Raw genomic sequence first — 27,173 nt, 5'->3', positions numbered from 1 at the left:
TTCCTTTCCTGCTGGTATTTAAAAGCATTTAATTATTCCTCTCCCTGGCTAAATATTCCCTACCAAACTGTAATTGAGAGCAAGTTTTTGACAATTGAATTTTAAAGCTCTGAAAGCAGAAAAGCTCTGAGACATTTACCTCTTGTGACACTGTCAAGTGTGACACTTCTGTAAAACTAGTTGTAGTACTTTTTGCATTGCTTCTTTGTATTTCCTTATTTCCCTTCTTCTCTTTTACAGACTACGTTCCAGGGCAAAACTCAGACTAGTCATCAAATTATTATTATTTTATGTATTGTTAAGCCTAAAAGTATCAGCCTAAGAGTTATGGTGAAATTTCCTCTTAGTTTTCTGGTATCATTCCCCTAACTGAGAATGAATGTTACTGTTTAATCCTCAGACTGAATAGTGTCACCCTAGACAGCATAAGAGTAGCCCTTCCAAAAGGCTCCAATGCTCTTGGATGTACTTTGGCATTTCTCATTTCATTTAATAGCAGGCATGTCAGTATCTTTAAAGATCTGTGCTTTGCTATCTAAAATATGGAAGCAGAGAGCATTCTAATAAGTGAAGGGACTATGATTTTCTGTTCTTACACATGAAGCATTTTTTTCAATGGCTTAGACTTAGTATAGTGAATATTTGTTACCAAGAAATAGATTTTTATGAGCCTGTCTTGTTGGCTTGACTGGGTAGTCTAATGGGCACTTGTATTGAGCCTCTTTTATCTATTAGCAGAACTAGTGATTGTACTGAGAAGTTGTTCAGCTTAACATTCCCTTTAGCAGCTTCTTTAACTTCATCTGGGCTTCTCCCTACAATTTGTATTTTGCAGTGAATAGAAGATTGCAGTATAGTTCTTAACTACAGATGAGTTTCTTCATGCTGGTTATCTAATTTGCTCTTATCTGGCCAATACTTGCAGAATAAAATCGAATGCCTCTTAAATTCCTGTTAAAGTGGACAGCAGACTCCTCTGTTAGTTTGTGCTGACTCATAGGTTTTTCACAGGCGCTGTGCTGGTGGACACCTGAAAATTAAACAAGAATATTCTGGGGAAGAAAATGGAGCAATATCTTTTATCTCAGCTTTGGATTGAGAGATTTTTTGAAGGGATAACTTGGAAAATTTTACATTTATGTAGTTTAAGATTGTGATGACTCATCTTTTTATTCAAAATCCTCAGTTTCAAGTACAACTGTACATCTTCAAAAAGGAAATTGAAAACTCTGATCTTATTTCCATGCATAGCTGGGAATTTGATTTTATTCTTTTGCATCCTGTGCACCTTCATGCATTTTGTTTAATCAGTTTCTATTTTAATTTCACAAATGATCTTTTGAATTGCAATGAAATATGCTTTATGAAGCCTTTACATTTCAACACATGGATAACTGAAGGATAACATTTCTTGTTTAGGAACGTCACCAGCTGCAAAAACAACTTGAACTGAATGAAATGCAAATATCTGGAGCAAAATCCGAAAACAACTCCAACAGTGAAAGGTGAGATATGTCTTGTCTATGGAACTTGTAGTATTGCTAAGAAACTTTAGCGGGTGGTTGGTTTGTTTTTTGAAGACACCTGAATTTTATTTTATCTATCTTTAAAATTGCAGTCTTGTAGGGATTGTCCATCTGAGTGTAAACTTATGTACACATAAAATATCAAGAGGATTAATTTTTGCAACAAAACCCCCACTTCGATGCATCTTTCTCAAAAATTTTTGCAAACATGCATAAAAGAGGGAAAGCAGGAAATATATTTAAGGCTTGGAGGATCTGGTCTATATATGTGGTGCACATTAACGTATGCACATGAACAAAGTGAAGGTGTGGAAGAAATCTGTCATGTAGCATCACAGTGCAGAAATAACCTACAAAGTTATTTGGGTAAAGTAAGGTCGGTATTGTTGGCAGTGAGTCCTCTGTGAATGGTTGTTCTGAAAAGCATGAAGCTTAGAAGAAAGATCTAGTAGTGTGGTGGTACCTGGATGTGCTCTTTCTGCCCACAGATGGCATATGCATCCATTACTATTTATTTGAGGCTGACAGACCACCATGACCAGGCAAAAGAAAGGTTCAAGCGAAGCCAAAGGCAAAGTTTCAAGGGAAATCTATCCAGCACTGAAATAGCATAAATGCCATTTGAGTGAAAATTGCATCTGCCATTTAAAACTTTATATGACACCACTTAAGTGGGTAAAGATGAATCATAAGTAGAGACTGAATAATTGTTCTTGATAACAACTTGTATTTATGTGGCACCAAGAAATAAAGTTTTAAGCTTTTGGCATCCCACTGTTCTTTAGGAAGCATAACATAAAAGTTGGTCCTTGCTGAGAGCATCTCACTGTCTAGTTGTATTGATCTGTGACCAGCTTATCTGGTTTAAGGGTAATAACAGCTTTTCACAGCAGCTTGTTAAAATAATAATTTAAAGTGAGCAGATATTGCATACAACATATAATATGGAGATGAAAGATAATTGCTTTCTTCCTTTACCTCTGCATAACAGATACTCTTCTCGCTTCAGTGGACCCTGCCCTGGCCACTCAGCATGAAAAGTTATGCTGCAGTACAAAGAGTAAAGGCAGTGTTCAGACAAGAATTTGTGCAATTCAGGGATGCAGAGAGTTGCAATTTATGCAATGCAAGCAGTGAATGTGGGTTCAGATGCTGAAGTTCTTAAATTCTCTTTACACGTCTATACCTGACCAGACACCTGAGCTCTACCTGAGGAAGCACCTCTTTTACATTGCTCCATTGCCATCAATACTTAAAATTTTGAATCTTTCAAGGAGAGACCAAATATGTTTACAGTTGCAATCAAAATGAAAACTGTGCTTTTGTGGGACCTTAACCTACAGGACTGAAAAACCTGCAGCACTGCCTTGATTTTTTTGAGTCCTTGTCAAAGTGCTGCTGCAGTTACAATTCTCTACAGTACTTCACTGCTAATAGAGACTCTTTCTGGGGGGAAACAGCTTTCACAGTCATTCACTGAAATCTTATCATACAGTTTGCCATCTGGTGCTTTGCCTTCGCATGGTTGTTCTAATTGCAGCTTCAACAGTTTCTTCTGCTGTGCACAGACCAAGATGAAAAGAGCCTTTTTGGTTTTGATTCCCCTCCTCCACTTCTCAAATTCTGTTCAGTCCTGAACCTAAGAGTACAAAAGTTTACTTTGTAAGCAAGCAGTTACTTTCGTTGAAGAATTGCAAGAACTGCACATTCAGATAAAAGTGGAGGCTCCCATGGCCATCATGGCCAAAGCTTACTAAAATGCTTCCCTCCTGTGTCTTTGTGTATTCTAAAACTACTTTTCCGGTAAGCTGTGAAACCAGCTTGTAGCACAGTTCTGGGGGTCTTCAGTTTCTGTCTTAAACAGATTTGAAGAAATGCATAATCTATTTAAAGAGTCATTCATACAAACTTAAAACATTCACCACACTTCATGCTTTTGATGAGTTAATATTACTCCAGTATTAACTCCAGAATACTAACTCCAGTTATTATATATAGTTATTAATACTAATTCCAGTATATTCTGCTGCTGTTGGCAACTATGCCAAATCCTCAACTGCAGTGGGAGAGCTTTGAAAAGGATGCCAGCAGATGTGCTTCCTGGCTTTTAGTTAGTATGCATTTTCAAAAAGATTTCAGATTATAACAACTCAAGATAAATGTGTCTTTTGGTGATTTGTAGTGGTAAGACAAGTGGAAATGGGTTTAAACTTAAACAGGGGAAGTTCAGGTTAGATATAAGGAAGAAGTTCTTTACTGTGAGGGTGGTGAGGCACTGGAACAGGGTGTCCAAAAGAGTGGTGAATGCTCCATCCCTACCAGTGGTCAGGGCCAGGCTGGGCAGAGCATTGGGCAACATGGTCTAGTGCGAGGTGTCCCTGCCCATGGCAATGGGTTGGAACTAGATGATCTTAACGTCCTTTCCAACCATAGCCATTCTGTGATTCTGTGATAAAGATCTAGTTATGTAAATGCTTTTCACTTCAAGGAAAGCAGACATCTTAAGGAGGTGAGCTTTATCACATTGTTTAAATGTCAGCACTTCAGGCACTGAGTAAGCAAGGCAGTATGCAACATAAAGGTGAGTTGACTTGGGTGGAGACAGCCACTTTGACTAGACTACCATTAAAATGTACTTTGGAAAAATTGACATCTGTCACCGAATATGACTTGCCTACTCCTTGACCTACTTTTCCTGATTTATGGTGGGATTGTGGAGCTTGTTCTTGTTTTGCTTTTATTGCATAAATTTCCACTCATATGCTTAATTCTTCCATGTTTTGCTAGGTCACAGCATTTGGAGGAGGTAGCAGCTAGCCTAAGAGAGCGAATCAAACATCTGGATGATATGGTCCACTGCCAACAGAAGAAAGTCAAGCACATGGTTGAGGAGGTGAGATCTAGTAAAATAATTCCAAGCCTTTTGAGGGAACACTGTTTTAGTACATAATCCAAAGAGAGCTCTGTTCTGTGTGCAATTTCCTTATGCCACCTAAGTTGCAAACGCAATGAAAGATGATCTAGTGAAGCAGAAAGACTAGGTGAAAGCAGTTTAATCCAGTGACTGTGGTTTATATACTGTGATTTTTAGGCTGACGCTAATTCTGGAACTCCTTATGGTAGTCCAGGAAATACACATACAACTTGCAACTTTTTTGAAGCATGTAGAAGGTAACTGCAGAAACAGTGCAGACTGCTCATTAAGGGTTTCCTTCCTGTACGGACATGGAAGGTAAAAACTGCCTTTATTTTTTAATTGATTTTCTTTTTTCACGGTGGTTCTGCACAGAAATAGACAGGCAAACAGTCTTTCACCGCTCATCATTTGCACCCTAGTTTGGGGCATCTTTATCATATTAGCTGATAAAAATTCCTGTAAAACTTTAAGTGGCTTTCTCCTGGAAAGTGGCTTTAAGTTACACACTGACGACATGCCAATAACCTGTTCAGCAGTCAGAAGGCTGTGATCGCAAAGATCTGTGTTTCTTCAAGTGGATGAAAGAATGACATGGGAAATAGGTAAATTAAGTTTAAATTGGAGCTTTACAAAGCAGACTGACAGCACTTTTACACAAGCCTTACACAGAGGAGAGGCACTCATGAAATATCTTTAATTTGTATTTGGACATCACACATTCACAAAATCAAATGTTTGGAAATCATTCTAACCTAAGGCATTCTTTCTGCATTCACAATGTGCTACAGTAGAATCTCTGATTAGACATGGTGCTTTTCCATTTTTATCAAGATGGAATTTATAAATAAATACCTAAATGCCTACATCTCTTTTGTTTTATAAGATTCTAATGTAGTCCTGCTGTATGACTTGATGTGTGATACTAAGTGTCTTTTACACAGAGGGATGCAAAAGTATCTCTTTGCATTAAATTTCTTCTGTCATCAGTATAGACTAGTATAAAGTCTTCAGGTTTTGTTTCTAGTTCAGCTCGCCATTTTCACTATTTTCAAACATCACAGCAGGTGGTCAAAAACTGAGCTAACACTTTATACCATGGTATTCTGTTAAGAAAGTAATTTCCATTCTAATAATCCAGTCCAACGATTTAATGGATTATGGGAACACTTATTTAATGTGATTTGTATGTCTGTAAGATGACCATCATATTATCAGGGTCTTTTTGTTCTAACCAGAAGTTCTAAAGGACTTGCCACTTTGTGATACATGTGGCAAGCCAAATGATTCTGGTAATATGAAATAATAATAACTGGCCCAAAGTTTATACAAGTAATAGCTTACTGATTCCTTTTAATCTATCTCTGTTACCTTCATATACACAGAAGGCCCTTCCAGATCTTTTTGTTATCCTGCTTAACAAGTAAAATATTAGGTGGCCAAATCATTATTTAGCTGTCTCAGTATTACCTAGCTTGATGTCAAACTACCTTCTTCTCAAAATCAATTAAATATCTGTACAAATCTTTGACTGCCATGTAGCCAGCACTTTTGTTCTCTCCTTTAGTCCTTGTGTGTTAATTTTTCTTTTAATTCCATTTCCTTGATAACAGCATGAACACCTGTAGCTACTAAAGACTCCTGTAACATAAGTTTGATCACATCAGATGGTACTAAATACATTAGGCACTTATGTTCTTTGTGCTGTCCATGGGTTGTGTTTGAAGAAATACATACGATACAGTTGACATGCACTATTTTAAACTGGACTCTTTTCATTAAAGGTCTAAAAATAGCAGCTTTAATAGTACAGAGGAGGGTAACTGTCTACCATGGGGGAAGATTGAAAGCACTTCAGATGTTTGTGCCCTGAGCTATCCATGCATGTGGTATTTTTCATGACTTTGTGCTCTTCCCTGAGTAAACATTAGAAAATTATTTTTAGGCTTACTTTAAGCAATACTTGCTAACTGTGCCATAGAAGCTGAGAAATCAGCAATGAAAATGCTTCTTAAAAGGTAGGCTCTTGAAAAGGAATGCTATCTGAAGAGGCTGTTCTGAAGTTAGTTAAAAAATAATGAGCAACATCACTAAATATACTTTCAAGAGTAAATAGGGAAGACTGTGTAATTGTGCTACTATCTAGCTCCCAGAAAAATATGTTCATCAGGGTATATATGAGCACAAATCCCCCCTGCTTAAATTTAACTAAATGCAGAATGTAATGGATAGGAATATCTAAAAAAGTGTCATGAAAACCTACCATGTTACTCATTACTGAATACTTTCATGGCTGCTGTCTGTAAAATAACATTCCATTTTAGGGTTTGTGAGGACATTATAATGATCAATAACTTGCATTTAAATTACATAATTGAGAAAGAATGATCAAAGCAGCTGGAAAGCCTGCTTTCTGAAACACTTAGTGCCTCTGTTGCATGAGAACAGACTGATAAGAGGCTAACATGGGAAACTCAGAAGAGAAGTGGAAAGAAAGTAATCAAAATTATCAGCAGTATTGTGCTAGATGCTGAAACAAAGCTACTGTATAAACTGAGTGAGAAGGATGGCTAAGCCTAGGCTTGCTTGACTACAGAATGAGCTTTATTTAGTATTAAGCTTGGTATATTTGGACAGAGACCTCAAGTATGAGGGGTTTAGTTTTTCAGTGTAAACCACAACAGGTTTATGCTGTTATCATCTCAAATAGAAAGTGCAGCTACAGAAATGATGAATTATTTCAGTGGGGTGCTGAATAAAAAGATTTACTGTTTCAAACTCATACAGAGAACTGTGCTGAGATAAATATGCTAGCTGAAAAATCACAAAATAAGTTGCTCTTCAGGCCTTTTTAGGGAAAGATGACGTATCATTGGCAAGTGACAGATGCAGGGCATTCTGTAAAAGAACAGCAAGCAGTAAGGAGGAAGTGAAAGAGAAACTTTATAGTGGAGTTTTGTGGTGCAGTAGGCAGCTCTAACACCTCCAGTGCTGTCTGATGGCAAATGCGTTAGAAGGCTGTGGTCAGTCCTAATCTAGGCATGTATGAAAGGTGATGCTGGCAGAGAAGCACCAAACGTAGGAGGCCATGGAGGAAAAGAGTATTAAAGCCTCCTTTTTTGAGGATCCATCTTGTTGGTACTGAATGCAGTAGATGTGTGACCTAGGGAACTGAGACCAGCCAAAGAAGAGCAATCACAATTCCATGTACTTACATTCCTTAGTGAAGAAATAATTTGCTTCTATTTTTTTTTTTTAAACTGAAAAGAAGTCCTTCCATCTCAGGCATTAACAGAACATTTGCCAACCTGACCTAGTCAGACCAGACATAAATTAAATAGGAGCATGGAAAATAACTTTCAGAAAAAAATAAATGGAAGAAATTAAATGGAAGTTTGTTGGACTTGGTAACTTTCAACATCTCTGCGTGTTAGATCCCATGCACACCCATTTTTCAGCCTCATAGGGATTCTCTGCTGTGAAAGCCAAGATCACAGCCCATTAGAGCACCAGCTGAGCAGAAAATTATCCTACATAGTCTTAAAGCCTCATGCTCTTGTTAAGAGACTGCAGATGATTTAAGGCCGACAGATTTATCCCTGCTTTGAACTTGTTTGTTAAGTAAACCTGTTTGTTCTCAGCTTAGTGCAGTACACTTTATATGAAATGCAGGACTTTATTTGGCAGATGTGTAGAAACCCAGCCCTTTTCTCACACTATTTGTACATAGCAGGCTTTCTAAAAAGCCTTCTCAAAAGATTCAGACAGATGGCCAGAGTGGGTCACCCAGAGCTCAGTGGTGAAATCGGTGAACATTAGTATGTATAGGGTTTCTTTCAGCTCTTGTCTCTGTAGCCCTCTTCAAGTACAGCTGGACAGAGAGGGACTTTCAAAGACAATCCAGGGAAAAGCTAGTTCGATCACAGGAAAAATCTGCAGGAAGACTCACGGTGTGAAAGGTGGAACTGTGCTAACTTTGGGTCCTTCCACTACAGAGTTTCCAATGCAGAGACAGAACTGGGCAGGCAGAGGCAGGCACAGAGGTGCAATAGAAGGGCAAGGGATGCTGTTACCGCATTGTTTCTTGCAGGAACTAAATTGCTTTTGCTTTTTGTGAGAGTGCTGGAAGCTTGTTTTTTATGTTATCTATTTGATATGGTCAGTCAGTTTATCCTGTGTGTGCCATTCTAGGAGGTGGGAGAGAGTTTGGTGTAATATAAAGCCAGAAGTCTTAAAATTAAATACAAAACATTGATTTTAAATCAGCAACAGACGTTTTTTTCTGGCATTATCTCAATTTCAAACCTAGAGAGATTTCAGAGAGCTTTGAGATCTGTGCAACTGACATTGAAATAGATTGCCATTTCATGGCACAATAAGCTTATTTTATATGTAATATTGTTTCATTGTTGAGAAGCAGGAGAGGGAAGGAAATAAGCATTTACATTTTGTAAGCAAGGAGAGTGGGTTGATGCAAATACAAGGAGCTGTTCTAAAGGGTACTGAGAAGAGAAAAGGATATTTGATTCCATGCCAAGAAATTATCTACAGAACTCAGATGTCACATGAAATTCCCCTAACTACTGAATTGAACTGTCTCTAGGTCATGGCCCATGAGCTGTTCTCCAGCTTTAGTCTGAGATTCGTTGGATAATAAATGGTGACCAAACCCCAGGGAGAAGTTGTATCCTGTTCTATTGTAGAAGATACTTGCACGAAGGACAAAGTGCTAATGAGCAAATGATATCCCAGATACTGAAGATACTTTGTATTATGCAAGTGGGAAATAAAGAAGAAATTTTCCCACCGAAGACTTAATAACCAGCTGAAAGCTTCTGCAGCAAGATACTCGAACTCCAGATACACAACAAAATATTCCAGTTTTAATATGGAAGTGCAGTTTCAATTTTAGGTAAAGTAAAAGAAGCCACACAGAAGCATTAAGGGACAAGAAGATGGAATTACCATCCACAGACAGATGCCATCTTTTTATTAACCAAAATCTGCTTTGCATAGTACCTACAGTAAACCCCAAACCAACAACAAAACACTCAACAGCAAATGTAGAGAAACCCATTCTCGGAGCTGGGAGGAAGAAGATAAATGGCAGAACATAAATAACTCACCACCCCCCAGTTCAAATGTTTGGCATGCCTCAGTGGACTTGAGCAATGCAGTATGTTGCTTATCTTTTGGCAGAAGTAGAATCACTGCTGGTGTTTGGTGAGAGTGTTTATACATGCATAGCATCAGGTCTTTCAGCTGAAAATTGCCTGGCCAAGTCATTAATTAGAAAACTTGCACATTACTAAGGTAGCTCTTAATAAAGTAGGTTGAACTGTTAGAAAATGTGCCAATGTTTATAACTCATTAGGGCATCTAGGCCCTGTAGGCCTGCTTTAGCAATAGATGTACATCAAAAACTGATGTAATGGGTTCATCCAGCTTGTTAGTTTAGGAAGGTCTCTATGGTGGTGCATTAACTTAAGTCAATCAGTTGTTACTTTTTCTTGAAATACAATATGAGTTTTAAAATAAAAAAAGTACTGAGGGGCTCAAGTGATTTAAGGACACTTAAAAGGCGAAGGTGCTCATTCCTATTCACTGTATTATGTTCCCTGAAAAAAATCTCAACACTCTTGTCTTGCCTCTGAGAATTACTGCTTAAGGTCCAGTGAAATACTGGACTGAAAAAAATCTAGTTCCCCTTGTACAACAGTTATCTCTGAGAGTTCAGGCTGATGTTGCAATGTCTTGCCTGTCTTGTTTTGTGTCACATAGTATGTGTTTTTCCTCTGTTTAGTCACATTTATGACCAGTTTGTTAATGTCTGCACCAGTGTTACAGGTGTCCAATTTGTGAACGGTAGACAAATACGGAAAATGCAGGATATTTGAATAATATGTAACACTCAACTATATTGACATTTTCATGTTCTGACAAATATTTTGAATTAATGGATGGTAATAATCAAGTGTAATTGTTGACTGAGATTATCTAACAGCTGAATCTGTTCCAATCCAATAGATCACTCTATATTTCAAGCCTCCAGAACTGTGTCTAAGTACACAGAATAAAGTTTGCTCTTTCATATATTTTATATAAAGGCTCTACAATTGGACACAACTGGAATTTTCTCTTAAGATGCTTTTCTCTTCTGCCTGAATAGCTTTGTAATTCTGTTGACTTCCCTTCGAATACCACTACTCACATTTCCAAAATTTCTCTAGAGACTCTTCTAAGTCTTGCCATTCTCCTTTTGACCATTATTCTTAGGTGTTCTATCTGTGAGACCAGTTTAATGCTGTTGACTCTTACATCTAGCTTTCCATTTTATTGAAGCAAACTTTAGTTGATTGGTGGAACAAGAGAAATTCAGAAGTGCAGCACTTCCTAGAAAGTCCATTCAAGTATCATGACAATTTTGTTTGGTATTTGAGGAGAGGTATTGGAGACTACAAGGTGCAGTAGTGAGAAAGAAACAGATTTTCTTTGATAGGATGAGTGAGATGAATTTAATGTTCTGGGAGTTGCTCCAAGATAAAGTAACAATCTGGAACTCAAGGGAATTTCAGAGAAATGACCTCTGAAAAAGATTTCAGAAGGAGGCAAAAGCATGGAGGTGGTAACAGCAATAGGACTGAATCAAGGAGGAGGAAGCTTGAAAAGGAGTGCTGTGGTCATATTAATCCTGAGCCAGTGGATAAATTCAGGATGATGACATTGCCTGTGGAGCCTTATGTGCTGATTCAGGTCACTGGAAATTGCAGTGGGTATGTGAAATGCAAGCTACACACCCAACACAGTCTTCAGGGAACTTCATGGATCCTGCTGTGCTGGGGAGAGATCAAATGTCCTTCCTGTATCTGACAGCAGGGATTGAAATAAGGTGGCTGAAGGGCTGAGCTCACGCACACCCTACTGCATTGGCCTGTCACCAGGCACAGAGACCCTGAGCAGCATGTATGTACTGGGTGACTGAGCCAGAGTTCTTTTCTCCTAGTTGTTACAGCACTGGGGGAATGCTCCCCAGCCCCTGGGGTGGCCTAACAGCACAGATGCCCCTCAGTCACTGACAGACCAGATAAATTACGAACTGTAGCTTGGGCCTTGTAGCTCTTCCTTTCCCAGTTTTGGAATAATTAAACATTTCCCAGAAGGAGAAGTGAAAGCAGGAACAATGAATATGGTGGGGTGGGGGAGGTAAGAGATAATCAAGTGATAGGTAAAAGGGTGATGGTGTGGTCCAGGGTTGCTAAATTCACATTTCTATTGTTAGCAAATCAAGTTTCTATTATTTTGAAATGGAGAACCTGAGAGGGTAGTTGTGCAAAAGCCAGATTCGGGAGCAAGTTGCTGAGCTGGCAGTAAGGTGAAATGCTCAAGTCTAAAAATACAGCAAGGTTGAGGTGGATTGTAGGCCTTGGTTATTGAGCAAAGAAAACGTAGGAACATCTTGGTGATAGTTACGTCCTAGAGTCAGTCCAGAAGTGACTGAGGTTCAAGACTCAGTCTATGGGAATTGAGAGTCTTTGATTTGCAGTCATTTGTTTCTGACCCTAAACTATTCTGGCCACTGCATGGGCCCTCAGTTCAGTGTTGTGTTTGACCTATCTTGCTTCTCCTTTCCTTCTCCTTACCTTATATTCAACCAAAAGGCAAAGCCTATTGCTCTGTCAACTGCTAATTGTTCTCTTGCTTTATACAACTCCTTGAAACAAACACATTCTCAAGACTTGGATTTGTCCAGTACAGGTTTATGGTGCTGTAAATGTTAATTGTCTTATTTCAGTTTGCCATAACTAACATTCTTATGCAAAACCAAAAATGACATTAAGTAGCATGGCATGGATTTTACTCCTGAAGTGCTTTTACCCAATATCAACATTATGATCCAGTGCTCTTGTTATATGCCTCTCATAAATTAAAGCATCACTTTTACTTTTGCAACGTGTGGGGTGATACAGCAGAAGAAGTCTTTGAGAAAGGGAGGGAAATAATCCAAATCCTGCTGAAAGCCGGTTTTGCCATAAAATGGAGTAAGGTCAAGGGACCTGCACGGGAGATTCAATTTTTGGGAATAAAATGGCAAGATGGACGTAGACAGATCCCCACAGAAGTGATCAATAAGATAACAGCAATGTCTCCACCAACTGATAAGAAAGAAACACAAGCTTTCTTGGGTGCTGTGGGGTTCTGGAGAATGCACATCCCAAATTACAGTTCGATCGTAAGCCCTCTCTATCATGTGACCCGGAAAAGGGATGATTTCAAATGGGGCCCTGAGCAACAACAAGCCTTCGAAAAAATTAAACGAGAGATAGTTCATGCAGTGGCCCTTGGACCAGTCCGGACCGGCCCAGATGTAAAAAATGACTGCTGCTGCTGAACCCAGGCCACTTACATAATGTATTGATTTAAGGCTGCATTTTATTTAGTATATTTAATATAGTAATATATTAATATATAAGGCCCTAAAGTTGTTCCTTGTTTCCTGTGCCATATCCCATCAAGGATTAATCACATCAAGTTTGCTCACTCCTAGTGCTAATGGCATAAGATGATGTGTACTCAGGTCCATATTCAGTAAATAAACTTTTTTTGTAGTAAACTACTCTGGTGGGATGTGTCATCTGTCAGGCATGTGGGTAGGTTTAAAGGTGTGTCATCTTTGGAAGTTGATTCAGACCTTGGACTGCAGTAGCTGCTGAGATAACTAGTTGGCCATTCTGTATGGGTATGCACCAATGGGGGTGCAGCATTCTGTATGAAGTAATACAGGTGCCCTGCTACATTCTGGCCCTGTTTTCCTTCTGCAAGGGCCTCACAAGGTAGCTCTGCTGCATCTGGGGAGCAGGGACTGCAGGGCTTTTTTCCTGGTGCCAAATCAGCCTCTCATTTTAGCAACTGATGAAGTTCCCCTGGAATATGTTTGGTCTGTGTGGCTGTGAGTTCACAGCGCTCTAAAGATCTACTGAAAAGTTTCATGTAAGTTACCCAGTTCACAGCCGTATATCTGTAATCTGCATGGTCTAATCATTCCATTCTGGTTTACTGCTAGACTAAAACTTTGTTTGTGTGATGATACAGTGCCACATTGTCTCTTTTCTGCACTGTAGAAGAGAAGGAATGTTTTAAAATTCGGGCAGAATTCTTCAGAAGGACAAAGCAGATTGATGTGATGGGTTCTGACAGGTACTGTGTAAACATGTTAAAAAAAGGCAGGGAGCACTGTTGTGTGTGGTCAGTCTGCAAGTCCTTGGAGGGTTCTCAATGAGGAAAAAAAAGGAGTTTGGGTTTGTGTTTGGGAAGGGGGGGGGAAGCCGTTTGTCAAGATCTTCCTCTTTATATTCTGTTAGATTTTAAGGTGTCCATGCTCATTTTTGTCTTCATAATATTGCAGTTAACTTAAAAACATTCTTCGGGAGTTTGTGTCGCTATAGCCAATGTGAAGAATAAAAAATAAAAAGTTTAACTTGCACTAAATCTATTTGTACATAATACTGGTAAACATGGTTATTGACAAAATTTATTTCATGTCTTAGAGCCTTTGTGTTATAGAGGGAATATAACTTAAGATAAATGGCTACAGAACATAAGAGTTTGGTCTTGCTTTTGGATAACTGGTAATTTGGTCGCTTATTTGGTAACAGATTTTTTTGTGTGTTTGATGTAAAAACCGTATTAGGCAGATGATGAGGTATATTATCTTCAAGAACAAGAAGAGATATCTGTCAGGGCAAAACCTCCCTTGATCACATAGCTGTGCTTTGTTTGCTTCAGTTGTCTTTGTGTCGTACTGATTACTGGTGTTAAAATTATTTCCTCGTATGCATAGTAGAACAGAGCATTAGAAGACTCACTTGAAAGTCCTAGAAGAACAATTTATCTTTTTTGAAGCAGAACTTATTAGTGAGACTGGAGCTGATGAACTAATGACTTAATTTAGTCATAATATTAAACAAAGCTGTAATTAAATATGGAGATCAAAATATGTTTGAAGATTTTCTGAACGTGCTACAAGCTTTGTGGTTTCTGTGATGTGAAAACTGAAATGGTAATAGCTTTAGGTGACATGGAGAGTTTTTACATGCACTTGAAAGAAGAAAAAGAAAGAAATACCTGATTTTGAGAAAGATGGAAGATGACAGCACTCATATTCTGTAACTGTTCTGCTGAAAACGCTATTTTAGCTTTTCCAGGTAATAACTGGTCATCATGTCAAATGAGAGGTGATAACTGAAGATCATGGAAACTAAATTAGAGCTGAGTTAGTTTTATAACTCTTTTTTTTTTCTTTGGTTTAATTCATGCAATTGTTTTGCTTCATTTTTTTCATAGTTTTGTCTGTTTTGTTTGAAATGTTTTATAACATCTACCACTAAAATTTTGGGAGGGTGATAGTACTACTGTTGTTTTGCTTATTGTACCTTTGAGTATTTGATCATGCTCTTTTAGCAGGATGTGAATATTTCTACTAATCATTGTTTCTAGACTTGCTGAAAAGTTTGTTGGTTTTGAATGGGCTTGTTCATTTGCTTTCACAATATTGATTTTAAGATACACAGTTAAAAAGTGACTGGTGAAAATGCATGGAAAATTTGACTAAGGATTTAGAAATGGTCTTCCTTGGTTTCAGTTTGGCTGTTCTACAAAATGAATTCACTTCAGTAAAAGTCCACTAGATTTTTTACTAACAAATACTTTTTACTTTTTTTCCTTAAAATTGTATCAGTGAAGGCCACAGCCAACCAATAACCTGGCAAAGTAAAGCTCACTTAATGTGAAGCTTTATAGAAAGTGCTTATTTTTTTATTATGCATAGGTATTTTTATAGTTTTCTTATGATTTTTCCACTATTGGCATATTGCCCCAAAATGCAAAGGAATGTGCAGGATAGACAATCTTCTAGCACTGTAGTGTCAATGTGAGCATCTTTCTTTCCTCATCTAACATAGTTTTGAAGGATGCCCTTTTTTATATATACAGTCGTGAAGACTTCACTAAAAGCAGTGCATGAGGCTCTGGCATTCCATTTGTGATGTGGACCATCCATTTAGGAGCTTTACTTACGATTTTGCTTTCAGGCTCAAGATCAGAAACTTTTTATATCTTATTTACTTCAGTGAATTGTGGAGATGATTGCCTTAGATAATGCACTGTTTGGTAAAGCAGAAGTTGTTGGACTGGCACACAGCAGGGAAAGGGGTTTAGCTAATGATGTTGCAATACGTCAGTTGAGAGATATATTCCCATACACTTAATAGAGGGAAAATAGGGGTTTGAGTTTTATGTTGTCTGACCTGTAATGGTCTGTTCAGGAAAGCTGGATTGAAATTTAATTGGAAAAATTACTGACCTGACACCATTTAGCAGTGAGAGGAAAAAAGTATCCATTGTTTTCAGATTTAATTGTTGTTGCTGTAGGACAAACCTCGTATGATCACAGAACACAGTGAGAAATCCATCTTCTCCCAGTTCCTACCTGCACACACACATGATGCAGAATTCCATTTCTCCCTCAAACTGATCTTTCAGTGCACTTCCAATGATCCTGCTTAGAAATACTTTAACACTGCTTTCTGAGTCCGAAGTAGACTCACTACAAATACAGGAAGCACCTTGTCTGCTGTGCTCGTAAAATGGTGTGTGTCTACAGCTGTTGATCAGTAATAACCTGAACTGCCTCCTAGGAATCAGTAACAAGGTTGTTATTTAGCTATTATTTTGGTTTCCTCCTTTTATGAGCTGCTGTTTTGGTGGGTGTCTGGTCAGCAGGGCTTGAGAGAGAATATCAAGTGACTTTGCCTTTGGTCCAAGGGGAAAATTCAGTTTGTTTGCACAAGATGCTATTGTCTCCTAAATGTGGTCAGCTGAAGGAACTGACCTCTGTGCCCATCAACAGGTCTCTTATTCTATTGCTGTATGAACCTCACACAGCAAATCATTCTTTAAACAAAGGGTTCAGAGGAACAGAAAAGGAAATCTGTGGCTTTAGGACTTTTAGAAAGCCATTCCCTCAAAATCAGAACAGCTTTGGATCAGCAGTAAGGGACCAGAATGAAATACCAGTTTCTCTGAGTATGTGCCTCTCCCTGCTTGTGCTGGTAGCAGGGAAAGATTTAATGCAAAAATTCTTGTTGTACGTCTCTATGAGCAGGAGAAATCCCAGAACATAAGGAAGATTGTCTTTTGTTCCAAATAGAACAGTACTGAGATGGAATGCTTCTGGTGCAGCTAGCTTTATTTACTTTTCATGAACATTTGTAAATAACGTCTTCCATTCCCTAGGTCTGAAATGAAAATGCACTTTTTCTCAAGGAGCCTGGTATGCCAGGAAATAAATGAACAAATAAGACCTTCAGGAAGCTAGCAAATGTGCCACATATTCTTGGGTGTAGTTAAAACTGACTAAAGCAAAGGCCTTTGAATCAAAGATGGAGTTTTCCCTAGTGTGCTTTGTTATATGACAATGTTTGTGTTTCCATCCTCCTTCCAAAAAATACATATTCTTAAAAGACATGTTATATACTGTATCATCTTTATATAAAAGATCCTAATTGTATGTGATGATAGCTAACCCACTGACTAGTTTGTAAATACGTATAGGTATTGAGCTGTTGCTGAACAATAAAATTAAAAATGTTTTCTTCCTACCGTATCTATGTCTTGTTCATCTTCTTCCCATCCCCATTACACTAAATATCTTTGTTTTATTTTTCTTCATAGATTGAAATGCTAAGGAAGAAAGTGAAAGAAAAGGAATTATTCATAGTACAGCTTTTAGAAAAAATCTCTTTCTTAGAATGTGAGGTAACTTTTACATTTATATTATTGTGATAGTTTTATGAAACCAAATAAAATTTGAACTAATGTCTTCTGGTGTTATCTGGATGCATATTTACTATATATATTTGTTGTTCTTCAGTATGGAAATCAAACGTACAACACCAGTAACATGAAGAATGTGTGTAATACAGTCTCAATATTAATGCTAAGTTTCTTAACATACAGTTTTATAACAGTTGTTATAACAATTACTCAAAACAGAAGCTTCTGAATACAACTGTTGGTTTGATTTATATTTTTTTCCCAGAAGTAAGGACTCCTCTTTCTCAAGAAATACTTTTACATTATTTCATGTGGATTAAGCCAATGTGCAGTTTTATTTCCTTGCTGAATTAACACAATATAAATAAAATAAACTTATGAAATGAAAATTACTGTTTTCCAGAATAAAGAATTACAAGATAAACTGGACTACTTAATGGAAAACCAACCAAAGACCAATATAGAAACCAGAGATACTGGTGTAGAATGTGATCTCCCATACAGGTATTTAATTTTTCTGCTTGTTCATAGGAAAGTTCTTCATAATCTCCCTTATTGGTGCTGTATTAGTAAACCATTGTGCTAAACTGTTAGAGTGGATTGTGGAGTTTCACGGAATGTTCCTAATTTTAAAAGATTACATCTACAAGGTGTAGTGTACTTCAGTGACTTACGCAAAACTTTGGGAAGTACTCATTTACAGTAATGTCATTTAAGAAGGGAGTAAAAGAAGTCAAGAGATAAGACTTTATTAGATATCAGAAATATTGATGAATTGTGTCATCTGGCAGCACAGCAAAAAAACAATGGACAATTCTACCCTGAGGCTGGTTAATACTGGCTTTATGCATGCTTTATTATTTGTGTTCTGGGAGATGCATCCAGGACCATTTTAAAGGGCAGGTAACACCAACAGTAAAAGTTTAGGGCTGCAGCAATTTCTTGGAGATGTACTAGCCCTGGGTGGAAGATTGCCTAGTAAAGAGTGAGGCAGCATTACCCCTTCTGCACTGGGGTGGTTGTCTCTGATCTGTGGTGGCCAGTGTCTCTGCAGCCTTGGCTTCTCCCCTTTCTCTGCTCTGAACACTGCAACAGGGTTGCATTAAGCCCTGGGAGCAAGGCTATGGACTTGCACTTGAATCTTACTTCTGTGGAAGGGGAAAAACAGAAACCAAAATAGTGAGGTAAGAAGGGCCATTGCACATCACTTTTACTACCAATAGGTAAACTTGTTCATCTTAACTGCCCTGCAAACTAAATCATTTCATTTGAGCAATGTAAATCAGCAAAGGAAATCAGCAAGCTGCAATACAAACTAAAATTTCCTTCCCAATTAATAAATACTCTAATTTCAGTGTTCAGCCTACAGCATGTTTTAATGGCAGCATTTTGAAACTTCAAAACCAGTGTTTTTCACTGAGGGTGCCAACAGACAGCTATCTTTGTTGTCCTCTCTGGGACCCCTCTGTATCTAACTGCAGCCCCTACTTATCTGATATTTTTCCTGGTTTTGAGCTTTACATAGAAATTTATCTCTCTACAGTTCAGATTTTATGGAATTACTCTTCCAAATTAATTGTGTTCTTAAATGTAATATTGCTGTCTTTATTGTTACAGGATCTTTAGTCCTAGTAACTGTATTGCTGGACATTGCAATATGAGCTACAGCAGATGTCTGCCAGTAAACCTCCCAGTATCTGGTTTTTATCAAATGTTCTTTGTGGCAATAGAGAAAAGAAGTATAGAACATACCAAATTACTCTGAATAGTTTAATTTTAGCCTGTCAATATCAATAATGAGCACAAGTTCATTGCCATGGCATTTCTAGCCTAGCTGTCTCATACTCTGACACTAACTCTGTAAGCTTTTTGTTGTCTCCTTAACAGTACAAGCACTGAGAATGGAAGATCTCCTGAAAGTGCAAGGCCAGTGAGGACATACACCCCATTCAAGAGAGTGTTGGAATTTAGCACAAAGAACAGTACATCTTGAGCATTCAAGTCTTTCATTGCTTTCTAAATACAAACAAATACATTGCGCCTTTGCTGCTTGATTAGGTAATTTTTTATCAAGTCATAGAGAAGAACAGCAGCACGGAGTCTTGCTAAATTTATCCTGAAAGCAGCTTTTTAGTAACTTCTGTCTGAAGTTACTACTGACATTAACTGTGGGGGGGATATGAAGGAAATGGGATGAGTGAAACAGCAGTCAATATTGCTTCTTCAGAAGCTAGCTAGTGCAATGTGTCATTTCAAATGCCCGTAAGGAAGGAGTTGTATAGCTGTACAGGGTTTTTTTCTTCAACTGTGTTGTAATTGTTTGTGTAATGACGCTCTAATATATTTTATTTTCAATGCTACTAGAAGCAGTATTTGAAACTATGCTGGCAGAGGGCGTTAGTACACACACTTATGTACAAAGTGTGAGGGCTGTTGAGGCCTGCCAGAGACCTACTGTAGTTGAGGGCTCTCTTCACCTCAAAGTTCACTCATAACCAGTACTCTTTTGCTTGGAGGGACAGATGCAACTGGGCTGTTTAAAGCAATTTTCTTGATGCCTGCGGATGAATATCATGTTTGTTGCTCAAAACAGTAAGTGATAGAGCAGATTATAATAGATTTTGCTTTGTTGGACTGAGACACTGGTTTGCATTTCCTTGATCATGGGATAGCATGACTATCAGTGATACATTCAATAGTAATTGTGTAGGAAAATCCCTGTCACATTTTTTTATTTACTTTCCCAGCAGAGGAAATGAAATGAAGCAGAATTTTGCCTACAGCAGCCTGCAGCTGTCCCTGCAATTCTTACATCAACAGCAATCCTGAATCAGGACTTTTGGAGTACTCTATTTTTTTCCCAAAGCAATGAAAATCTTATTCTTGACTTCAAAGTACCAGCAGGAATGACTGCATTTAGTACTGAACCTTATTTAAACGTACACACAGGGCATTATTTTACATCTTGTTTTGATCTTCCAGTCTTAGTGAACTAAAATGAATCATGAAGATTTTCTTGTAGTTCTATTACCATGAATGAAGGGCATTTTTTTATTATTACAGTATCTGATATTGAAAACAACTTTCATTTTGTATGATTAATATCGTTCTTGCATTGAATGTCAATCCCAGGAGGTACTCACCTTGCCACAGGGCTTTACAAAGTGATTGCTTTTATCTCCAGTCTGATGGAAGTTCCTAAGTTCAGTACTGTCTGCTCAAATTAAGTATACTTAGTAGAGTTGTATTTCAAACAATAATATTGACCTCATAATCCGAATCTTATTCCTGCATTATTACATGGGTTTCTGGATTTGTTAGATAACTTTGTTTATTCTCTATTTGTGCTGTTTAACTACTAAATAAAGAAGCCTGTATAGGAGGATGGATTGAAGGATATTTTGATGTGGTACAGGAATCTTGCAGGAACATGAATTGCTTGATATAATCAAAGCATATGCATAGTAAAATGGGAAGCTCAGACTTCCCCAACTTTTGTGTTAGATGATCCTGCTTGCACAGAAGCTTTTTTTTTTCTGTTGTGACCTCGTCTATTCCTGAGAACTTAAAGTGGCCATTCTTTCTAAGAAGTGAAACACAGTACCATGGATTGGTTTATGCACAAAATTCAAGAAATAATTGCAATGAAAGCCATTAACAGAAAAATGAATTCTTTACTGTGTGAAGGAAGCTTGTACCTTTGCTGATAGGGAGGTCACAAATGTTAACAGGTGCTCAATGCTTCTTTTAAAAATAATACTTAAAAAATACGTTGTTAGTTTTAATAGCTCTAAAAGGAAACTCTGTTTACTTTGCATGTGCTGAGAGAGTGCAGAAGATCTCATAGATACCATAATGGCAAAGAAACCCTTCCAGCTGTCACATCAGTAAACAGGCCTAATACCACACCTTTGCTTAAATGGCTTCTCCCAGAGAAGAGGTGCAAGATCTCTCAAGTGGGAAACCGCTGGAAGAGTAGAACAGTCTGCTCCTTATAAAAATGGTCCTCAGACAAAGCACCCTCTCATTATACAAAGCAGAGGAATTGTCTTGTACCTGAATACCAGAAATTTGGAAACAGCTGACGCATGGAGAAGCAGTAGTCTTAAGAGTGCATAGGGTGTTTTTGACTGAAGTTTTGATGTTTGACTGAATTTGGGAGACTGAGTTTGCTGAAAAAAAGTTCCCAAATAACAGTTAGCTTGATAAATCATTAAATCAATTATGGTTATGAGCAACTAAGATAATGAAGTGAAACTCTAAAAGATAACATATTTAAATTGGAAATGTATGTTGATGAACCCCAAAGAGGATGGGTACTAACCCAACTCAAGCTTCAGGGTTAAGCTTTGGACTTGTGTAATCATATCTCCCTCTAGTGGATGATAACAGCAAATACTTGGGCAGTATCTTTTGGAAGGGAAATTGTACGGTATAATCCCAGCTGGCCATGTTAATGTCCCTGTTAGGGATGCAGCTTCAGTTCATCACATTATGCCTTCTAGCATTTTTTTGTGCCTGTCGTGCTTTAACTCCAAGCGGTAACTCAGCACCACACAGCCGCTCACTTACTCCCCACCCTGAGCATGATGGGGAGGAGAATCAAAGGAATGTAAAACCCACTGAGATAAGAACAGTTAAATAACTAAAATAAAGTAAAATATAGTGTTAATATAAAGAATGCCAACAACAGTAATAATAATAGGAAACAACAAGAACAAAGAAATGAAAGCTCAGGAAACACAAGCGATGCACAATACAATTGCTCACCACCCACTGACCAATACCTGGCCTGATCCAGGCAGTGATTTGCGCTTTCCAGGTAACTTTCCCCAGTTTCTGTACTGGGTATGATGTGCTGTGATATGGAATATCTCTTTATCTAGTTTGGGTCAGGTGTCCTGTCTCTGCTTCTTCATGGCTTCCTGTGCCCCTCCTCACTGGCACAGCATGAGACTGAAAAGTCCTTGATCAGAGTAGGCACAACTGAGCAACAACTAAACCATTGGTGTGTTATCAGCACTGTTCTCAGCCAAAACACAGCACTGCACCAGCTACTAGGAAGAAAATTAACTGTCACAGCTAAAACCAGGACAGTGCCCAAATAGTCCCTCGACATTTCAGGAGTTTAATTATAAACCATAGTTCGTGAACTTTACCTTCAAACTTCATATGACTAAATGAAGGTGGTATTTATAGATAAAAGGAAATGCACGTTGTTGTGAAAGACATTAACTGACAAGTTTCAATAAGTATAAATCCTTTATCCCTCTGGTTTTGGCCAGAGTTCAGAAAACAGAACATGATGACTGAGGTGCTCAGTGAACAGGAGAGGGCAGGATGAAGTATCAAAATGCTGTTTTGACAGACTTCAAAAGGAAGTTCATTCTACTTTTATTGCACTCCTGAGGATCTCCTCTGAAACTACTGCAAGCTATTTTAACTCTCAGACTTGCAAAATAATGATCTGCTCAAGGCTTTCTCAAGACTGCAGCAGGGAATTAATTTTTTCCTGTAAAAATTGTCTGTGTAAATTCTGTCTTGACTGTTTGATGGAATGTCCTACTATTTTTTTAAACCAAACAAGGACTGAAGGCTATGCTATATTGTAAGAGCATTTTGACATGCAATGAGCTGGAGGACCACCATTTGATTGGGCTTCTGGTTTAAATTTGGTAACTTTGAAGAACAGGAGTGGAACAGTATTTATGTAATTGTGTTTCTTGACCACACAGTGCTTTCCACTCAAATCAGCAGCAATGTAAATTAGCATAGATAATAACAAACCTGACTGAAAAGACTGTAACACTTCAGTATAAATTTTGTCAATTTGAGATTGGGTTAATTAGTATTGTAATGTTAGAAACTAATTTCTATAAACATCAATAAAAGCCATATAAATAGGTCCCAGAAAGTGCATTAAATATCAATTGTATGACTACATTTGTACCATGATAAGTATTCTTTTGTGATTTATTTCAGATACTCTGAAAGTATTTTGGGATACAGTTTCATATATGCCGTATAAATAATGCTGTTACGTTGTATGCTTTTATTATATCCTGTATGTAGGACATGAAAAGGATAAATTGCAATAAATATTGTATTTAAACTTTCTATTCTGTTGTGTCAACACTCATTTAGAAATAAACTTGCCTTAAGACCTTGCAAACTCTTACACCATCTTGTTTGTTCAAAACATGTATGAATAGAACAGCAGTTCCCCTGGAGCCTTGATGTTTTTGTCAGTGTTTCCTTTGGCAGATGGGCTCGTGAGAACAGAAAGACACTCCCTTATTAAAGACTCTTCTCAAAGCCAAGTAACAAAAGCAGATGAACTCTTTCATAAAATAAAGAACTATTGACTTGCACAGGATAAACAAGAACTGGGCAGCACATCCGTTGCAAAAAAAACCCTACAACTTCAGATCCCACAGATAACATCAGAACACATCTGGGATGATTCTCTCCAGTCTTCAGCACGATGAGTCTGTTATGACTGTGGCCCCTTTTTATATTTTTTTACAGTCTAAATCCACTCACTGATAGTATTTATTTTTAAGACTGTCACAGTGAAACAATCTACATGTCAACTAAATAAGAAGAAATCATGCTGCAAACATAACAGAGCGTTACTGGTTTGCAATGCTCAGCTGAAGAATATGAGGTTTTTTACTTGAACACTGCTTCCCTGTGTACACGTATTCCTTATCAGTTGCCAAGAGGACCTCAAAATCTTGTTAAGATCAGTGCTGAGCCTACAACACAGGATCCTAGGAGTTGGGTGTTAATGCTTTTGCAAGAGTCTTTAAATCCTTCTTTTGACATCTGAAGACATGGATGGATAAGCAAATAAGTAAGAAGTTCTCTCCTCATTGCTAAGTCTGTAACTCCGTACAGGAAATACCTGCTCACAGAATGGAGTTGTACATGCTGAGAGTTTCATGCCACTTACATCTTATTTCATTCCTGTTCAGAACCTGGGGCTATTTGCATGTGTAAAAGAATGACCTAATGAGATAAGGCCCTTCCAGCCCTACCTCAATCATTAGAACACAGAAGAAACACAGGAAAACAAGGCAATAGGAGACCTCTACAACTTAAGGTATGTGAACATTTTCAAAAGAGGGAGCTGGCAGATTAAAGAGAAAATATGTACAAGTGAACATCTATGCGGTTACAATATTCTGTGAAGGTGAGGGGGGTGTCTAGGCATGCTACAACAACATGACAGTTGCTTCCCAAACGTAAAACAGTATGGTGATAGGTATAAGCATATACAGGATTGCTTTTAAAGTGTCTGGGGCTTTTTTTGAGAAATAAGGTTAAGGGAAGAGTTATTTTCCTTATATTAACTAAAATAATTATTGCAAATCATGCTGACTAAAAAAGGTTGGGGCTTTTTTAAAGGAAATTAAAATGATTCATTTACATTCCAAATATTCATTCCAATTTTTATACCATTCTTAATTTTTATTTTGGAGCGGTTTATTTTGTAAGTGTGGCATGATTCCTCTCCTGCCCTTCAATATTTCCACCTAGGAGCAAAGAAGCTGTAAGAGTATGGTTTTTTTTCCTCTAGAGACCTACAGTCCAAAGGCTCTTTTGCCCCTTTTCCTAGTGAAAAGAAATAACACTTATGTATTTATAAAGTTGAATAAAGGACAAATGGACAGTGGAAATGATGCCTTTAACAGAAAAGAAGCAAGAGCGTTAGTTTTACTTTTAATACCAATTTTGTGCAGACTCAGGTGTTGCTGGCAGGAGACCTTTCCACCTGGAAGAATTCAGCCAGTTGTATTTCATGGCCAACTCCCTCAGAATGTCATGCAACTAGAATGCATCAGTCTAGTCACAGCTGGCATTGATAAAACAGGAACACTAAAAGCTGGGCCACAAATATCTGTTGCAGTGTTTCTTGTAACTGGTGTAACCTACTGAAAAAAATCTATGCTAGAATAAGTTACTCAGCAATTTGAATACCTTCCTTTTTAGCTACAACATACACAAAGATGAATATTTCTGGGTCACACTTTGTGTTGCGTTTTCCATGCAGCTTATTCTTTTTTGTTAGTATACCTGATTTTCTCCATTGTTATTCTAACAATTTTCCTGCAGAAATAATACTAAATTGCATAGTAATTGCAGCCATGTGACTGCAGAATAAGTTATATTTAAATGTCTAGTGACTGAAAACAGACTGGCTGAAAACTGTACCTCATAATAGCTTTTGAGAGAATGTCCTAAGTGAGAAATACAGGAGAGCCCATTATGTAAGAAATTATTAAAACCCTGTTTTGCTATATACTTTTTCTCATGTGAATGCTAATCAAAATATTCAAGAAAATGATACAAAATACAGCTTCAAATCAAAAGGCCAAGAATCCTCCAAGGAAAATAAAACCATTCACTACAATAATGCCAGTCTGTCAGTCTCTTAAGAGAAGCAAGAGTAAAGTCCTAAGACTAAACTTACAGTAAGTACTGCTGGGTGGTGCTTACTCATGTTCAGAGTGTGGATAGTGAGATTTTCCTACCTGTATTTACCCCAGGGCAAGCAATCCCTAAGTAGGTAACTTTCCTCAGTCCCACAAATGCTCCATACTTCTTCTTGACTAAAGAAGCTTAAATCTACTTTTCCTTCTTCACATTCTTGTCTGAACGGATGCTATCTAGATTGCATTGTATCTGGATATTGCCCATATCTCCATAAGCAAGAACGTACTTGCTCTGGCACCTTCCAAACTTCAGCTATTTGTTCATCACTCTGGAACTGTGTGTTACTTGTAAATGAACTATGGTATTCCAACACTTAATTCTCCCCAACTATGAAGATGAATAATATTCCTTCGCAATGACCTTGGATAAACACAGACTTGGTGAATGGCATTCTACTGCAAGGCTACAGAATGATCAATTGCGATTCCCGGCAGCCATGTTATTAGGACTTTTTTCCTTTTTCTGTATTTTACTGTGTTTATGCAGTTCAGCACATAAGCTGAAATCCACTGTAAATACCAGCATTACTTTTTTGTCCATATAACGACAGCAGATGGACTGAGATGAATCATCATCATGTAAGTGCAGAGCAATGGTCGAATGAGACTGTTCCTTCTGGATTCACTTCCATGCAGGCAGAAGCAGCAGTTTCCACAGCCAGCCTTCCCACTTTCCCCAATCTGCACAGGAGAAAGAGGCTAAAAAGCAGGATAAAGTGTTCCTTCTTGCAAGATGCAGGAATGTTACACAGATGGCATAGCTTAAGCCTGCATGACAGAGGCTGCAACACAGGGAACTTGTGCCCTTTAGTGGGTGATCTCCTGGTGAGAAAATCTCAGTGATTTCCTCTTCCCTGAGCTCCCAGCAAAAGCTCCCCAAGGGATTTTGCACAGGAGATGATCCAGGTTGTGTGGCACACACAGTGAAGCGGCCTCTTCAACCAGTCCCTGAACTTGGCTCTTCTCACACTGGCTGTGGTATTCGTTTCCATGGGTAGCTGCTGACTTGATTAATCTCATTTCCCCTGGCCTCAGCCTTCCCCTTCCCCATCCAGCTGAGCAAACACAGGGCAGGCAGACATTTTAAAACGCTTCCTCTTCCAGCTCCTCCAGGGTAGGCCCTGTTCATGGAACAACTGTTCTAACAGCTCTGAGAAATGTGCCTCTACCATTACTTGGATCAAGAAACCTCAACTGGGATCAACTTAAAAGGGCTGACATCTGCCACCTGGGAACTACCATTCAGCTAATGACCTTATTACTGCTAGATGCAGTGGACTTACTAAAGCTCATGGCACTTGTATCAGTAGGGAAATTTTGTCATAAGCAGGCCAACATTATACTGCACTCTAAATGTTCGGCCTCTGTCACACAGAAACATGTTAAAAAATAAATGCCACATGA

General features: G+C 38.1%; 1 protein-coding gene across 1 annotated transcript in view; it reads left to right on the top strand.

Annotated features, from left to right (window-relative positions):
* Positions 1 to 27,173, top strand: part of MYZAP (myocardial zonula adherens protein) — a 60,627-nt gene that overhangs the window by 28,915 nt on the left and 4,539 nt on the right. Inside the window, exons 9-12 of the mRNA XM_013128249.3 lie at positions 1,420 to 1,505; positions 4,314 to 4,419; positions 17,170 to 17,253; positions 17,675 to 17,775. Of these exons, the coding sequence (XP_012983703.3) occupies positions 1,420 to 1,505; positions 4,314 to 4,419; positions 17,170 to 17,253; positions 17,675 to 17,775 (377 nt within the window). The remainder of the gene's footprint in view (positions 1 to 1,419; positions 1,506 to 4,313; positions 4,420 to 17,169; positions 17,254 to 17,674; positions 17,776 to 27,173) is intronic.

This window comes from Melopsittacus undulatus, chromosome 9 (genome assembly GCF_012275295.1).
Source record: "Melopsittacus undulatus isolate bMelUnd1 chromosome 9, bMelUnd1.mat.Z, whole genome shotgun sequence".
Classification (NCBI taxonomy): Eukaryota; Metazoa; Chordata; class Aves; order Psittaciformes; family Psittaculidae; genus Melopsittacus; species Melopsittacus undulatus.
This window is presented reverse-complemented; position numbering and strand designations above follow the sequence as displayed.